Genomic DNA, 18,705 nt, shown 5'->3' with positions numbered 1-18,705 from the left:
GTTTAGAGGTTTAGCTAACTAAACTATGTATCATCCCAGTAAGCTGTAATGTGTTAGTAGCTATATTATCCTATCGAGATGGTATGGGCAACCGTTCATGTTCTCTTAGCTAGTTGGTGCCTGACAAGAGTGGGAGGTGGTGGTCTTAAGGAAGAAAGTAGCACAGGTAAACACAAGCGAAAACTGTTGTGTTTTTGAAGCTGATAAAAAAGCAGAGACTTTTAAGCCTGGAATATTTTCTTACTACTCATTCATTTTAATATTGACAAAGGAATGTATCATTTCACTTAGGAAAATGACTACATTAATTCATACTTTGAAGATGGAGATGATTTTGGCGCAGACAGTGATGACAACATGGATGAAGCAACCTATTAGGCATGAAATTTTTCAAAAAATATTTTTATGACGCAGCTTCTGAACATTTGGACAGACTTGATTTGTATTTTGTCTCTGATGAGGAACAAACATTTATTTTTGTTTTGTTTTGTTTTGGACAAATATTTGTTACCAAAATATTCAAAACCACTTTGAGTTTACATACTAGTTACCTTACAAATTAGTCCCTGACATTCTGACATTCCTTTTAAACACCTCTGCCATCTCTCTCACGTACTCTCATGGATTTTTTTTATTATTATTTGAATATGAATGTGCCTAAAGAATTTTTGCTCTATTATAATCTATGTATATGTACTTGAAGAAATCATTCTTGCTTAACTGCCGATCTTTTGTAAAACTACTGCTAGTCATAATGGATTTCTATAACCTGAAAGTTGATATAATACAGCACATGGAGCACTTTAAAAACAAAGAAACTTGAAAATAATTTTATTTTTTACCTTTACGTGGTGTGTTCTAGACTACTGCATTATGACTACATAAACCTACCTGAGCTCTTACAAGTACAGAATTGTGAGATAGAGATTTTGTGATGGAAAACATACACACAGGGAAAAATACCAAACTGAGCAATATAAATGTCACAACTCACATCTTAGCCAGTACAAAGAAACTCTCACATGGGGTGAATATTATAAATACTTGAATTTGGGACTAACTTAATACTATATGATATATGAATTAATCATCCCACTGTAATAACTGACATCTTCAAATAGTTGGGCTTATGAAAAATTTGACTAAGACATTTTATTTAATTTTATATCTTATGTAAATGTGAAGTAAGTTCTGGTCATATAAATATCATGTAGAATGCATGTGTGTGAACTCTATGAAGTGTGGTGGCCTTTTATGTTTCAGAGTACTCAAGCTGTACAATTGATTTATATAAAAATGCAAAGTGAACTCAGGTCATTTTGAAATTAATTTTTTTGTTGTTTAACTTCAAAGCTAGCTCTCTTAACTTTATATTTTGGGAAAAATACCTAAAAACCTGAGCCTACAAAGACTCTCACAAATGCCAAAGATTTTCAAGGAAATTCATATTATATATTTCAAAAATGATTTATCAATGTTATCTACCAAAAGAAATAATTTTATTTTTCCCTTTTGGGAAGATATTATTATCCTCTAATGTGAGAATCAGATCCCTAGATTCTGTTTCTACCTGTACTATTAAACTCAACCTTGAACCTGAGCTTGGTTGTTTCTGTGCCTTAGTTTCTCTACTCGTAAACAATTTCCTATAAAAATTGTTTAAACACCAACCAAAATTTACCATATGTATTCATTCTCTTGCCTTAAAGATCTGTTCTTAATTTACATTTGGCCCTCACCCTCTAAAAATTTGTAGTTTGGAGAGTAACTGAAAACACAATTTTAAGAAACATGTTTTCCTCACAAAATATAATCTTATTTTCCTATCTTGTATTCATGCAGAAAATTGGAGAAAATGTGTATTGTCTTGCGCCATTTTGCAACATGAATTTCTCAGGAAAAAGATCACTTTCAATGGCAATACTTTCTTAAATAATTCAAGATGGGTGTGAGGACCTATCTTATTAGTTTAGAGCTGTGTTAACCATTTGTGAATTACTTCTTGTTTAAAGGAAGTTGTCAAAAAATTTTTAAGATTCTAAATGGAATATATGAATAAAGTAAGCTGTAGAATAGAAACCTCACAAAAAGTTGTCATTTGCGGTTGGTAATTAACATAGGTGTTTTATTCTTTCAACTCCTTAGTACCAGAGCCAAATACCATTTAGTTCTCGGAAATCTTATCAATATTGTTCTGTTTACTTATTATAAATCTGCAGATAACCACTTGAACCAGGCAAATACACTGAAGATAAAGGTTATTTCTTTTTTTAGCTTTGAATTTGTCATGACCGTTTTAATCTTGCAGATAGTAGGGCAGCCCCTTGGGGCAAGGATTTACTCTGGGAGGTACCAGCCATACCCTTTAAGAGCCTTCTTTCCCCCTTTGAAAGATCTTTTTACAATGTTAAAGTATAGTAGTTGTGAGAACAAGCAGGATTTGCAGGTTGCTTTACCAGCATGAATCTCATTTTTCTGGCTTAAAATCTGAGACTGTGAAATTATTCCATAGGAAAGTGAATGTTATTTTGCAGAATTAGCCTGTTACATAAAAGTATTTGTTGAAGTGTCTTTAAAATTGCTATCATGAGCAAAACTGTTTGGTTGCTGTAATGCTTATTTTTCTGTATTTATTTACACATTAAATTCTTACAAAATTGCGTTCGTTTTATAGTAAGATATTTTGTTTTGAACTTATTTAAATGTTTATTTGGTAGAGAAAACTAATTTGTTAATACAGATCTTACCTAGTAACTATCTATTAAGCAGGAATGCTTGTTCCAAATATTCTTGAATAAACAATCACCACAAACAACAAAACTCTGGGTAATGATTATTCAAAAAAGTTGTGAGATGGGCATGCTGGTCTGTGCCTATAAGTCCCAGCTACTCGGGAGGCTGAGGTGGGAGGACTGTTTGAGCTCAGGAGGTCAAGGCTTCAGTGGGCCAAGAGGAAGCTGAGGTGGGAGGACTGCTTGAGCCCAGGAGGTTGAGGCTTCAGTGAGCCAAGATGGCAACACACACACACACACAGTTATGACAACAAACTTAAGAGATTTGGCAGACAATATAATTTAGTGTGATCATTCGTGCTTGGGCTGACTTATACTGGATACCAGAGAATGTTAAGACATTCAGAAGATTCTTGTTAAACTTTTCACTTCACTACCTTCAAATGTACAATGTCCATGGCTTTGCTTTTACATGGTTAAAATCTCAAGCCTGTGTGGTGGCATGTGCCTGTAGTCCCAGCTACTTGGGAGGCTCACATGGGAGGATCAATTGGCCCCAGGAGCTCGAGGCTGCAGTGAACCATCATGCCACTGCACTTCAGCCTGGGCGACCAAGCAAGAGTCTGTCTCAGAAAAAAAAAGAAAAAAAAAATTAAAAAATAAAACCCCTGTAGTAAAAATTTCCATTTTATTTAAAAAATACAATTTTAAGATCAAGATGCATTTGAAAATGGGAAAAAGAAAAAAACAGGGTTTATACACATTCCTCCATTAAATAAAAGCTCCAAAGACCTTTCTCAATTTTTCTGCTAAGAATCTTTTAAACAGTATTCTTGAGGTTGTTTTATAATAAATTAAAACTACATATAAATAGAGCAGGTTATAATCTGTAGATAATGACTCATCTACAACTTCATAGCAATTCCTGGACCATGCCTTACCAGATCTTACCCTGAGGAAAATCCCCCAAAGAACATTCATCTAAAATGTTTTATCTATGTCTTAGAGATAATCCAGGGTATTCTGCCTCACTGTAGCAAATAGGAAATCTGAATTGGTAAACCTCTGGCAATTTGCTGTATCTTACATAACATCTCTGTATTAGTTTAAGAGTAGAGGAGAAAAGCTTTGCTTTATTCAATTAAATTCACTGGCTTCCATTTTAGATTGAATAATAGAAACTTTATTACATGTTACAGATCTTTCAAAATATGAAAAATAAGGGGCAAAAAATTTTAAAAACATTTTACAGATGTACATGCTAACATAATGTTCTAGTTACATTTGTATAAAATACATTATACAAAAGATTTATAGATTTTACATACATAAAAATTAAAGCATTCAGATATTTCTATGATCTAACAGTGCAATATGCACATACATGGAAGAAAATACTGATTACCTGAGCAACATTTTTGTAATTCAAATAAAAAATGAATCCCATCAGTGCACCATTTAAATACAGACTTTAAAAGACTCCACTTTTATCCTGTAACACTGACTAGATCCTTTCTTCATGATATTTCTAAAACTAAGCGTATCCTTCATATTTCCAACTAGGTAATTTTAGAAGTAAATACTTTAAATAAAAAAGAACTAATTACTAAGTAGTGGTTCATTTAAAAAAAACTTCAGGACACTGAGCCAAGCAGGTAGAGTCCAGCAAAAGAAAAGCTGTAAATAAAAAGTCCTTTGGAGAAGATAATTTAACATGAGTCTTCTAATTTTTAATGTGGCCAGCAGAGTCTATAACCACTTTTAACATACCTTTTGAAAACAGGAACCCCATAACTTCCTAGGAGTGGGATAGCAATTTTATTTTAACCCAGACTTCATAAAACTATCAGCTTTTTCTTTACTTGCTAACTCCAAAATTTTAAGTGAACCAAATGCAGTAATTCTGCTGTTACTTTTACATTGCATACAAGTGCATGCGTGCACACATGCAGACACACACACAGGCCACATGTAAAGCAGCAGATTCAAATAAGGGTGTCAACACAATTAAAATCACAATGTTAAACAATAACTGTGCTTGTTAATTAGTTATACAAGGTAATTTGCATTTGATACAAACTTAACTTACATTAGTACTTTTTAGAAACTAAAATTATTCCAAATGTTTTAAATGCTTAGAAAATTCTTTTCTAAACGGATAAGAACTGTAATTCAATAGGTAACCTTTATACAGAATTATATGTAACTCAAATTATATTCAATTAATTCAAAAATATATAATTTAAATATAGAAAAAAGAAAACTACCTGATGTGTTATAAGGATGTATATTTCCTTCAAAAAAGGATACTCTGCAAGACAAATGGTTTTTAATCAACAAATACACAGCACACCTTATTCCTTTAAAAATAAATAACATATTTTGGAAATCGAACCCATAACAATTTCAAAGTACAACTAGCAAAAAGGTAAGGATCACTGACTGTAATTTCATCAATTTGATGTAAACAAAGTTCTTCAAAGGACACCTGGCCTGTTTACCCTAAAATAATCTGCATTTTCTTCCTTAAAACCTCATTTTTCAGCAGGCTTAATAAATACAATGTAAACTGACCAGTTAACACTGAGCATAAATTATATCACACTCTTCCTTTCAAGATGCCCAAGGCACATTAAAACTATTTTTTTAATGTTTAATTTGCTAAGAGAACCAATTTGTAACTTCCCTATTAAATACTTGTTGGTAATTGTCTAAGGTCCTCTAATATTTGCAAAGGCTTTAATGTTTGACTTCTTTGTCCTGTCTTTTCCTGATGGTCTTCTGAAAGTACATAAAACTCCACTTGCCATAAATACTTATTCCAACTGAAATTTGAAATATATAAAATGACTTATCAAAAGCCTGAAACATCAACAATTAGGAAATAATGCCCAGAAAATGAGGTGGTATTATATATCTTAAGTATATATTATATACAAAACAGGCAATCCAGACTCCACCAAATCTCATTTCTATTGAAGAATCATTCTGGTTACATTTTTAGAACACATACTTTCAAAGATTAAATGATGGAATCAGTATGCAAACGCTTCTTCCTTAGCCAGACTATAGCCGACTCAACAGATCTTAAAAAGAGGCACTATCACGCCCTTTCAAGCAATCTATACACCTTTGGCCTTTGTTTCCCAATTTGATGCTATATGTATAGTTCAGGAAAAAAGTCTAAATTGGGTATTTTCTCTTTGAAAACAGAGGTTAAGGGATTACTAATTTGTCTGTTACAGTTAATATAAAAGACCTCTACTCATTTTTGCCTAATGAACCGTTTTCTTCAACAGACCTCAGACAGTTTTGACCCAATTATTTGTGCTTGATGGTGAAAATGGAGACAAATTTATATAGCCTATGTAACGCATCTGACTGGACCATCTGAAATAATGCTTAATTTTAATTCTGAAACTTGGATGTACTTATATAAAGCAGTAAGGCATTAAATATAATTAAGGCATGTTACTGTATGTAACAGCAATGATTTATCACAGTATGTAAGGAATTATTTCTTAAATAATGGTAATATGTACATGTTTAACATTTTTCATCATCAAAACTACAAAAGTGCTTTCAAATATCAGAGACAAATATAATCATTTTAAAAACAGATGCACAGAGGTGAGGTTAAAGGGTCTGTCCTAAAGAAAGCATTCTTAAGACAAAAATTACTGTCAGGTCTTCACCTATTCCAGTGTTCTACTGACTTCCCAACCATAATACATTATTTTGGGGTCTTGAAAATATTTTAATCTATTTCTTGGCCTCTGTTGTAGGAATTATAAATCACTTTCCCCTTTCTCTTTGTATGTATGCTTTCATAGTACATGTACTAAATGTAATTTTTAAAGGTTTTGAAGTGGTGTGTTACGTATGCTACCATGAATAATTTTAGAATCAAAATTTCTTGCAACTGAATATTTTGGGGGTTCATAGTAGTAAATTTTTTTCAGCTGCAGATAACTGATGCTATCATTCTGCATCATAAATTTAACATTAATAAACTTTTTAAAAATTACCATAAAAAAAAAATTTAAACATACATCTTAAGAAAAATGATACATCTTCCAAGTTAAGAACTTCCTAAACACACGTTTAAATTAATTTCTGCTTGAAACATTGACACACCAGATTTATGGATCAACTGCTCTCAACATCAACTAGTTGCTCAAAAAATGTTCAAAGTGTGAAATCCTTTTGTGCCTTTGAAGTGATTATTGGATATAACTGATTCACCACATTCCAGATGCACATGTGACTACTAACGTTTGATTACGAACTAATTGCTATGTTTCGTGTTGAGCAGCAGGTGACTGAGAATCTTGACTATACAGTTTATTATCATCTTGTTGGCCGAAATGTATTCCTTTAGTTGGCACAATTCCATTTTCCATTTCTCTCTGCTGTGATGGGGGTGTGATTTTTGAATGTAAATGTGAAGAGTCCACTGTTGAATGATGACTAACATCCACCTTAGCTAAAATTTCATAATACAACAAATAAAACACTGGTGTTATTATACCTACTATCAACATTATCACAACAGCTGTCCACCACCCTATTCCCCAGTCTGCTCCATAATAGGGATCTTTACGTTGAGTGTTTTTGTTATCAGGTTCAAAACGTATTTGTTGTGCTGTTAAGGCCGATACTACCTCATTGAGGTTCTCTCTCTTATTGTCTGTACACTTTACTATTTGTTCTATGTCTCGGTCTACTTCTTTTAAAAAGCTACCAGCTGAGTCACTGTAAGCAAGAGAATCATTAGCTGGCAAAATTTCCTGTTGTTCGGAAGAGTATTGAACAGATGAATGACGTGAAGTCTGTCTTCCTTTTGGAGGACAAAGCGTTTCGGTCAAGGAACTGAACTTTTTTACTGGAATTTTGATAGACCTAAGGGCAAAAAAGTCTTGATCACTGATGAGATTGTTAACTCTCTTGATATCTGCTACCTGTAAAAAAAAAAAAAAAAAAAAAAAAAAAGCAACATACAACTGAATTCTAAATCAAAATAAAGGTAGCAATAGTCATTCATCCTAGTTACTTTTGGAGGAAAAAAAAAGTTGAACTTAATTATTAGTAGTATTAAGTTGCACCCAGAGAAATTTTAATTTTAGTTGTAGATGAGAATTCTACACCACTTTAGATCTACCAATCTTAGGAAATCACTACTTTCTACTATCACCCACATATATTTGTAACACTAATTAATGCTATTTAAGTAAATCCTAGAATCCTTTGCTGCTTCCCTTTGTGCATCATGCATAAATACCACAGTCCTTCTACTTGTAAACAATTTGTGAAGGAAGGATTATGGGTAGTTATCTTCTTTATTCCCATTTGGAAACTGGAATATAGACAAATGCTACCCAACTAAAACTACCATATTTTATCAAAACTAAGATGCCATAACTCTTAAGATGCAGCATTATTTTATGTATATCTAGGGGGAAAAAAAAGCTTCACCAAAAATTGAAGACGCCACCATTCCAAAAAAAGATGCTAAAATGTGTGGAAAAGCATATATACCTTAGAATTTAAAAAACTGGTAATTTATCCCCCTTACTTCTGAAGCCATTTCCACTCCCCCCCCCCCACAAACTTCTCAGTGTAAATGCATTATTCAACTACCTTCAAGACTAATCACATAAGCTTTTTCTCTATATGTTATCTATTCCTCAACCTGTTTGTATTATCCCATCCACTCTGAGATAACCTGTCTGTACATCCTATTCCACTGTGTTGGGGGAAGAGGGGAGTGTCTGGCAGATTACCAATTGGTATGCCAGGTTCTCCCACCATCTATTAGTCCCATTCATTTCCATCAATGCTTTAATCTAAAACCTAATCATGTAACACCTGATTGATGTCAGAGAGATAAAGTGGGTCTAGTATGAAGCTTAGATTTCTGGTTTGGTCAACTTGAGGGATGATGGCATTCATTAAGAAATGGAACACTGTGGAGGGTAAGAAGAGGATGAATGCAGATTTTAGACATGCTGACTTGGAGCTGCTTGAGATACACAAGTGGAAGATGTTCAGGACAGAGTTGTAGATATATGTCTGAAACTCAAGAATGATCTCAGCTGGAGACACAGATTTGTGGACTATCAGCAAAAATGTAATTGAAGTCGGCCAGGCATGGTGGCTCATGCCTGTAATCCCAGCACTTTGAGAGGCCGAGGCAGGTAGATCACTTGAGGTCAGGAGTTCGAGACCAGCCTGGCCAACATGATGAAACCCCATCACTACTAAAAATATAAAAATTAGCCAGGCATGGTGGTACGTGCCTGTAGTCCTAGCTACTCGGGAGGCTGAGGCAGGAGAATTACTGGAACCCGGGAGGTTGTGGTTGCAGTGAGCAGAGATTATGCCACTGCACTCCAGCCTGGGCAACAGAGCAAGACTACATCTCAAAAAAAAAAAAAAAAAAAAAAGTAATTGAAGTGAAAGAGGTCAAAGAGTAGACAGATTCACTAGAAAAAGCCTGGGAGAAAAAAACAAGATCCCTAAGGAACTCCAACATTTGATGGGTATGCTGAGTAACAGAAATCCACAAAGGAGATGAAGAATGGCCAGGAAGGGAATATACAATAGTGGTTAAAAGCATGGATAACTGGGTTTGAAGCATGGCTTTGACACTTTCTAGCTGTACAGCCTGGGGCAAGTTGTTTAACCTCCTTGCCATTAAGTTTCCACACCTGCAATAAGGCAGTAATAATACTACCTACATTATAGGGTTGAGGTGAACATTAATGATTTAAATTTTGCAGGACACTCAGAACAGTGATATATAGTATGCCATATAAAAGTTAGCTATTATTAAATGTTAACAGTAGGAAAACCAGAAACCTGAAAATTCAAGGTGGTCAAGCAGAGAGGGTCTTTATGAGGGAGTAGTGAACAGAATCAACTGTAGATTCGTGATCAAGTACAATGAAGACTAAAAGAGGTCAAGCTGGAAAAATTATCTTGCAGTGTATGTGTGGGGGGATTAGAAAGGGTTGAACAATAACTAAAAGATGAAACAGTAAAGATAAAGGGTGTTTTATCATCTTACTACCTTCACACTGTTTTGTCTTACAGCAAATGAAGATTCACTGACAAATCCCAAAGTTTGACCCCATTCTCTTTAAATGCTCTTTTGCTTGGTATTGTGTACTCCTACTAATCTACTTAATACTCTTTTTGAATTAGAGTTCCAAGGTTTAGTATCTACCTAAGTTATCTCTCTGAATATCCCTATAATGATTTCTATGCTATGCCAACTTCCTTGGTTGCATTCAAGATTCCAACCTTGGACTTTTTATTCTTCTCATCAGTTGTATAACTGACAGATTTTTAATAATTCTTAAGATTATTTCTAAGTGGAATATACCACTAACTACTTACTGTATTTTTTAAATGATAAATCCTTTTATAATAAATTTTTTAATTTTTTTGTTGCTCATGCTCCCATCAAAAAGATGCACTGCTTATCTTAACTAATTCTGTTCATCACCTTTCCCACTATAGTGGCTGATATGGTTTGGGTATGTGTCCCCACCCAAATCTCATGTCATCTTATAATCTCCAGTGTTGGAGATGGGGCCTGGGGAAGGTGATTGGATCATGCAGGTGGATTTCCCCCTTGATAATGTCCTGAGTTCTTGTGAGATCTGGTTGTTTAAAAGTGTATGAAACCTCCTCTCTCACTCGCTCTTCCTCCTGCTCCAGCCATGTGAAAATGCCTGCTCTGGCTTTGCCTTCTGCCATGAGTAAAAGCTCTCTGAGGCCTCCCCAGAAGCAGATGCTGCCTCCTTTATGTAAAACCTGCAGAACCAATAAACCTCTTTTCTTATAAACTACCCAGTCTCAGGTATTTTTTTATAGCAATGTGAGCACAGACTAATACAGAAGCCAATGCCATCTCTCCATTAATGTTAAGCACTTTTCATCATTCTCACTTCACATAAGCAATCAGCTGATATATCCTGTGATTTTCCCCAATACATTTTTTAACACTTCTTTATCCTTATCACAAATATTTTAGTCTAAGTCCTGATCATCTTTATTATTCTAGTAATCTCTTTATTGGATCCCCTTCAATTCATCAGCAGGCCCCTCTGTTGTTCTGCATCAATCCTGTTAAAACCCTACAATAACTGTATTCTCTTACTATATGGATCAAACTTTTCCATTCTGTATCACTCCTGTTAAAATCTTACAATACGTATTCCCTTACTGTATGGATCAAACTTTTCCTCAGTGTCTCAAAGCATTTCATCCCAAATAGTCTGTGCCACTCATTTCTGAAATACCTACAAAAATTCCCTTTGTTGTTTACCATATTTCCTCCTTGAAATCTTCACATCACTGTTGAATGCCTGAAACATCTTTGTACCTCATTGGAAATATGACCTATTTTTAATTATTCAGATGGTATGTTAAATTTTCCTAAGATAATTTTCTAGGTTCATTAAAAGAAAGCTAATATCTTATAAAACCTCTGAACCACAAACTCTCCTCTTGGATCTGTACCTTGATGTTTTTAGCCTTGTCTCTCATTTTGAAGTCTATTCCACCATCTACCTTCTATGACATATTCTGTAATTTATTTATCAATGGTCTTATTTCTCTACAAAACATTTACTCACATATTTATTTACATTTAGAAATAAACTTAGATATATTGTGATGTAATAATGGCAATAATTGATGTTGCCATACATGAGCAAGGTAGGAGGAAAAAACTACCCAGCTCTTTTACATCAAAAAAATTCATTTTAATAAAATATTTTAATAAATTTTAAAATCAAAATTTGTAATGTTTTGATGAATTGTGAATTGTAATAAGAAATGTGAATTATTGCAATAGTTGCAAATGTAGAAAAAAATACAACCTCATGACCATAATTTTTTTAGAATATAAATATATATAAATACATTTATATAATATAAACTTATAGATGTGTGTTCCTATTGGAGAGAAGTATTACAGGTAGTCAATAAGAGGTTTTTCAAGTATAAAAATACTTTACATCATGAAAAATTTGGGGGGAAGATGAAAATATTAATGAGAAAAAGGGATGATATAAAATCTCATGCTATTAATAAAAGAGCTCTCATATACACACTTTCCACTTTTTAAAAAAATACAAATTTCAGGTAGCAAATCCTGGAAGTACTTCGAATTCTGTGGATGCATTTAAAGAGCACTCTAATAGTCTTATTTTTAAATGTTAATACAACATTCTGAAAATTATACACTTTGTAACTATTTTAAGTCATGAGGAAGAATTTAAGTTCACTTAAAAATGTGCAAGGAGGTACACAGTACATATATTTCAAAATTCTGTTGGGAGTATAAGAACAAAAAGTTTGAAACAAAATATTCTAACCAGTTTCCATATCAATGTGTATATAAAAATATCCTGCTAAGGCCTCAAGATGGACATAACAACACAGAAAAAGGGTCCAAATAGAGTACAGTATCTATTAAAATTAAAAATACACCATTCCTCTTATCTGGCAATCCCACTTTTGGGATCTATCCCACAGAAATAAAGGCACTGCCATTTAAAGATACAGTTGTGATGATATTTGCCACATAAGGTAAAACACCAAGAAAATCCTGAGTATTAATTAATAGGGCAATGGCTTAAAAATACTGGAACATTGATACTACAGACATTATACAACCATTTAAAATAATAAGTTAGATCTATAAGGCTTTGAGGGATGGTCATGAAGGTGTCCATGATACACTAAAAAATGAAAAATGCAAGTTGCAGAGTAAAATGCGATACAATCCACGTTTAAAAATACAAAGATTACTAACTCCCCAAAACATGAATATATACTTATGAGCACAAAAAAAGGTACAGGAGCATGCCAAAGTGTTAACACTGGTTCTCTCAAGAAATTGGGACAGGGAAAAACTTTTCCTTATACATTTCCACATTTTTTTTACCACTTGAATAAGAAGATAACATAGTTAAGTGTTGATTTCAATACTGAAATCTGTGGATTTGGAAATACACAGAAATTCAAGTATTTGTTAAAATTTTAAAAAGTAAACATTTACAAATGTGACACACACACAGATTTTTCTCTTTTTTTTTTTTTTTTTTTTTGAGACGGAGTCTTGCTCTGTTGCCCAGGCTGGAGTGGAGTGCAGTGGTGGGATCTTGGCTCACTGCAAGCTCCACCTCCTGGGTTCATGCCATTCTCCTGCCTTAGCCTCCCAAATAGCTGGGACTACAGGCGCCTGCCACCACGCCCGCCTAATTTTTTTGTATTTTTAGTAGAGACGGGGTTTCACTGTGTTAGCCAGGATGGTCTCGATCTCCTGACCTCGTGATCCACTTGCATCAGCCTCCCAAAGTGCTGGGATTACAGGCGTGAGCCACCACGCCCAGCCCATGTGATACAGATTTCTATGCAAAAAATAATAAGAGCAAAAAATGGAGAAAGGAATAAACAAGGTAAAAAAGGACATGGAATTTATTTCAGTGTGGGTAAACAATTTCTTATGGATTGCATTATGTGATATTAAAACTTACCGTACAACAGTACTGAAGGGCTATTGCATTTAGTGTATCTCCTTCTTGTATATCTTTTGTTAATACTATAATGTCATCAAGTCTATCTCTTGATGTACTTCTTCGGACCTTCTCTTTTCCTCTGGATCGAAGCTCATACATTTCAGCATCCTCTTCCAACATATCATTGTCTGAACAATTTCCAAATGCATGTACTTGACCACTTGACTGAACTCCTGGAAGAGGAAAACTACGATTCTGATGCCTTCCTGCCATAATGTTAAAATCTAGAGGAAAAAAAAAGCAGAGAAAATTTTGGAATGTAGCTGATCCAACTGACTGACTGCATGTATCGTACATTCAGGAGACAATCTTTTGTTTTTGTTTTAATAGTATTAGTTATTTAAACATTAGGTTTAAGTTTTTTTTTTTTTTTTTTTTTTTTTTTTTTTTGAGACGGAGTCTCGCTCTGTACCCCAGGCTGGAGTGCAGTGGCCGGATCTCAGCTCACTGCAAGCTCCGCCTCCCGGGTTCAAGCCATTCTCCTGCCTCAGCCTCCCGAGTAGCTGGGACTACAGGCGCCCGCCACCGCTCCCGGCTAATTTTTGTATTTTTTTAGTAGAGACGGGGTTTCCCGTGTTAGCCACGATGGTCTCGATCTCCTGACCTCGTGATCCACCCGTCTCGGCCTCCCAAAGTGCTGGGATTACAGACTTGAGCCACCGCGCCCGGCCTTTTTTTGTTTTTTGTTTTTGAGATGGAGTCTCACTCTGTCATCCAGGCTGGAGTACAATAGTGCCATCTCAGCTCACTGCAACCTTTGCCTCCCAGGTTTAAGTGATTCTCCTGTTTCAGTCTCCCGAGTAGCTGGGATTACAGGTGCCCACCATCATGCCCAGCCCATTTTTGTATTTTTAGTAGAGGCAGGGTTTCACCATGTTGGCCAGGCTGGTCTCGAACTCTTGACCTCAGGTGATCCGCCGACCTCAGCTTCCCAAAGTGCTAGGATTACAGGTGTGAGTCACCACGCCTGGTCTAGGTTCAGGCTTTACAACTGTTAAAGTACAACAAACATATTTGGCAGTGGAGGCAAAGGTATGGGAAGAAGAGGTAATCTCCTCCTCCATTAGATCATATATCACTAAATACATGGAGTAATTACATACTAACAAAGGCAAATTGCTATAATTTTTTTGGTAAAAATAGAACTTATAAAATTAAACACTATAAAATATTACATTAAATATAATTTATAAATATAAAATCTTAAATTCCCCTTATTCTGAGTATGTGAAGAAAATCAGAGAAATAATTGTGTTATGTATTAAAAACTTGTGACTATACAACTTATAGCTCTGATGGAATCAAAGCACGTTTTACATACACATACACTTTTATGAATTCAAAACTTTCCGGCTTGTTCTGCATTTTAAATTCATTCAGATTTGGAGTATCTTTTGTATTACTTCCTCCTGGACTTCGGTATTTATATTTAGTGCAGATATGCCAACTATACAGGTTATGATTCTGCTTCCCTGGAAGCCTTTTAGCCAACTTAAGAGTCCTCATCAACTTCAATTGATGGTCCATAAAGGCTGTGAACAGATCTTAGGTCACTGTGTTCATTTATACTTTAGAAAAAGCATTGTAGGACTGACTGGGAGCTGACCTAAGTTAAAAACATGCATCAATGAATACTTTTTGTTTACTTGCATACTCACTCTCAACTCACCATCATCAAGTTGATCTACTCTCATTAGGAACACAAGAACCTAAAAAACTAATCCCACATTCAGTTTTGGCTTCGTGTTAATTATTCACATAAGAAAGGGAAGATTGCTTTCTGTTCTTGTTGGGAAAGATGGAGAGAAGTAGTAAGAAGCACTTTGGAGATAAAATACTTTGCACTTAAGGTGGTTCAGACATGAAGAGAGGGAGTAAGTTAAGTATCACACCAAGATTTCTGATTTACATAACAAATTGTGGTGCCATTCTCTCAGATATGGAAGAGGAGCTGGGGCAGTAGGTGCATGGCTATGACTATGAATTCCTCTAAGATAGTAAAAAGGAATGGCAAATAGACAAATGGGCTATACAGTCAAATTCAGAGGAAAGGTCTAGGTTAGAAATAAAATTTCATGACCAATCTGCACATAGGTGAAAATGAATCTGTGAGTACATATGATATTACCTAGAGAGTATAGAAAAAGAAAAGAGGGCCCAAGACTGAGCCTTAAAGAAGTCCAACATTCAGTATCTTGGTGAAAGGAAATCAGCCTGAAAATATGGACAAGGAGTGTCCAGAAGAGGGAGAAACCATGGAAGTGTTATGTCATGGAAGCCAAAGCAAAATAATATCTCAAAGACTCACTATTTTTTAATACTATGGATGAGCACCAAGTGAAACAGGAAAAAACAAACAAACAAAAAACAGAAAAGACCAGCTCCAAAAATCTGAGTACATAAAATGGATGACAATAAATTACAAAGGCTGAGGATCCCTAACCCAAAAATCTAAATTTTAAATACTCTGAAATTTGAAATATTGTGAGTGCTGACATGACGCCACAAATGGAAAATTCCACGTCTTATATTTCAGATTTCAGATTAGGAATGCTAAACCTGTATAGGTATTCTGGTGATGTGCTTAAGTACCCTGAACACATCATTTTTTCACTGTATTAATGGTATGTCTTTTTTTTTTATTTTATTTTTCCTGTTAAGCGCTTATGTGTGAGTAACTGTAAGAAAATGATTGCTTACTAGTAGCACATAAATTCAGAGTTAGGAATGATGGTAATGCCAAACCACAAATTTTCCATAAGGGTGGCTGAGATAGTGACACTTTTGCCTGCTGATGGTTCCAGGTACAAAAACTTTTGTATACGAATTATATAAAATTACCTTCCGGCTATGTGTATAAGTTGAACATGAAACACAAATTTCATGTTCAGACGGGTCCCATCCCCAATATATCTTATTATGTATATGCAAACATTCCAAAATCCCAAGAAATCGGAAACACTTCCGGTCTCAAGCATTCCAGGTAAGGACTACCCAACCTGTACTTTCTATGTAGGCGTATACTTATCATAAAACGCTTTAAAACCATTTAATATAGTTGAATCCAACTCTTGAAAGCCAGTTTCTGACCCTGCTCAAAGGGCAATATTGTAATGCTTTAAAAGCTCAAGATTTCCTATTAAGATAACACAGAGAACTAATAGCTATATGTTAAGTAGATTATTTCAACTGTTCTCTTAAGTGCTACATTACCACCAAGAACTAGGATTCCTAACTTGACAGCTATCAAACTAAAGAAAACTATCACATTTTGTATCTCCAAAGTAGTTTTGAAGTCATGACCACATCTTTTCCTCCAAGGATAACAGTTTTATTTCCACTCATTTAACCAAGTCTTTTTTTAATCTTGTGTCTTTAATCTAGGGAAAGTCTATGAACCCTGTAGATTCCAGGCAAATTTTATACATATGTATATTTTTCTGGGGAGAATTTTTATTGCTTCATATTCTCAAAAGGCATCCATGATCAAAAAAGTTAAGACTTAATATACAGCAATTTACACGTGGCTATACCGAACTACTTATGCTGTCCCGTTAGACACTTTCTCCCTAATAATTTGTTCTTAGAACTTAAAAATTGGTTTAGTAGTACAGCTAACTGAAAATCACTAAGCAATGCCCCAAAGCCATTTTAGCTATTTGTTTCTATCAACCTCTCTCCATGATATATTTCTAAATAATAATTTAAAGGTCAGAACTTCACCTGTCTCACTATCTCTCCACTCCCCTTTATAATGAAATGCAGGCAGCTGGCTATACCTAGTTACAAAACTGGGTATTCTGAATGATCAAGAACTGGCTGTGTCTCCAACCGAAGTGAATAGACAGACCCAGGCAATCACTCCAGTCTACTACTCAGAGATTAGAAAGTACATAATATTTAACTCATCCGGCTCAATTCTATTCACTTCTCTTAATTCTCTTAGTGCAGGAAAAAGGCACGAATTCCCTCTTCAGAAACCTGGAACAAGCCAGCGCGCTACGTAGATTACGAGGGGCCACAAAACAGTGTTAAAGCATTCATCAGCTCAGTCTGTAACTGAAAATGGTTTCCCAAACACCTTCGTACGGTAGAACGGCTGCTTCTGGGTGTTTCGCCTTGACCTTCTTTAAGCAAGAAGCAATAAGAGGGTCACAGGGCACAAGTTAAAGTTGCAAAGGGACAGAATCAAAGGCGCCTTATCCGCTGCCAGGGCCAATTTTATTTTTTAAAACTTAACTTCCTCCCCTCTGTATCGCACGCCTCAAGTTTTTCTTTCCCTGCTATCGTCAGCGAGGATTACGTCTCAGATTCTTCGGTCACGGCATGACACTTAAGCGATGTGACAAGATGCCGTCAGCGAATACTTCACGCCAACATAAAGTTGTGGGAGAAATGCTGTATTTGGGTGGGAAATGAGCTGCCCCAGTAATAAAGCCGGTAGGTGTCCTTCTGAGCCTCAGTTTCCCCGACAGTGTGACAAGAGGGCCTGGCAGGGCTGGTCTGGAAGTTCTTCCCTTTCTCGGGGGTGTCCTCCCTGCCGGCCGAGCCCCGCCCTACAGCACCCACCACACCTGTGGCCGAGGGCTCAGCCCCTCCAGTGAGGACGCAGGTGGGGCCCAACCCCGCCCTCCTGGACCGGGCCACCCTCACCTCCTGCCACCACCTTTACCTGTCCTCGTTAGCAGGGGACACACTGCGACGAGATGACCAAAAGGTCCGTCGCCCCCGCTGTCCCGGGCAAGTTCATGGTCCAGCCTCCGCCTTGGGCTGACCCAGTCCGCCTCCGCCTCTGCCGCCAACGTCTCCGCCTTCCGGGCCGTACGCCGCCGCCACGTCCGCAAACCTGAGGTGCGTCATCGCGTCAAGTGGGCGGAGGTGGGAAGGGGCGGGGGAGGAGGCGGAGGGCAAGCCCAGAACGGGGGAGTCCAACCACAGGTCCACGCCCAGCACGCAGGCGCAGGGACTCCGCAGGGGCCCGGGGGCAGGTCCAATCACCGGGTCCAATCCCCAGCCCTGCCCTTACTTAACTCCTCTCCTTCTTCCCCGTCACCTCACTCCCAGCGGAAAAGATCTGGTGGTCAAGTCAGCAGACCGAACCCGCGACCCCCAGCGACCTACTGGCTGCGTCTTTGTCCAGCGACCACACGGAGCTGGCAGAGACTGTCGGAGGCACACTGAGGACGAGCCGTGGCTCAGGATGTGTCCGGGAGCTGTCTTGCATTTTTTTCTTGCTGTGCATCTCGAATTTTCTTTAGGGTGGGGAAGGACACCTCAAAAGCACTGTTGACATCACAGTTTCAGAAAATTGCACCATGCTTGTTACCCTTTTCATGCTGAAGACTCCAGACTGTTGCCGAAGAAGCAAAATACTGGAG

At 36.4% G+C, this 18,705-nt stretch overlaps 2 protein-coding genes across 11 annotated transcripts in view; one reads left to right on the top strand and one right to left on the bottom strand.

Moving 5' to 3' along the window:
- POLR3G (RNA polymerase III subunit G) overlaps positions 1-6,942 on the top strand; it is a 45,581-nt gene extending 38,639 nt beyond the window's left edge. For all 9 annotated transcript variants that reach the window (XM_050795501.1, XM_050795502.1, XM_050795499.1 and 6 more), the window contains one exon: positions 292-6,942. In XM_050795501.1, the coding sequence (XP_050651458.1) occupies positions 292-378 (87 nt within the window). In that variant the 3' untranslated portion in view covers positions 379-6,942. The remainder of the gene's footprint in view (positions 1-291) is intronic.
- LYSMD3 (LysM domain containing 3) lies at positions 6,942-18,272 on the bottom strand. 2 transcript variants are annotated; one of them, XM_050795494.1, is made up of 3 exons: positions 18,000-18,272; positions 13,286-13,551; positions 6,942-7,693 (listed from the first exon to the last, which is right to left on the bottom strand). In XM_050795494.1, the coding sequence occupies exons 2-3, from the start codon at positions 13,538-13,540 to the stop codon at positions 7,028-7,030; spliced, it is 921 nt and encodes a 306-aa protein (XP_050651451.1). In that variant the 5' UTR covers positions 13,541-13,551; positions 18,000-18,272; the 3' UTR covers positions 6,942-7,027. The 2 variants fall into 2 exon arrangements, with proteins under 2 accessions (XP_050651451.1, XP_050651452.1); XM_050795495.1 differs by having other exon boundaries at positions 7,368-7,634.
- Positions 18,273-18,705: the final 433 nt, after the last annotated feature.

This window comes from Macaca thibetana, chromosome 6 (assembly GCF_024542745.1).
Source record: "Macaca thibetana thibetana isolate TM-01 chromosome 6, ASM2454274v1, whole genome shotgun sequence".
Taxonomy (NCBI): Eukaryota; Metazoa; Chordata; class Mammalia; order Primates; family Cercopithecidae; genus Macaca; species Macaca thibetana.
This window is presented reverse-complemented; position numbering and strand designations above follow the sequence as displayed.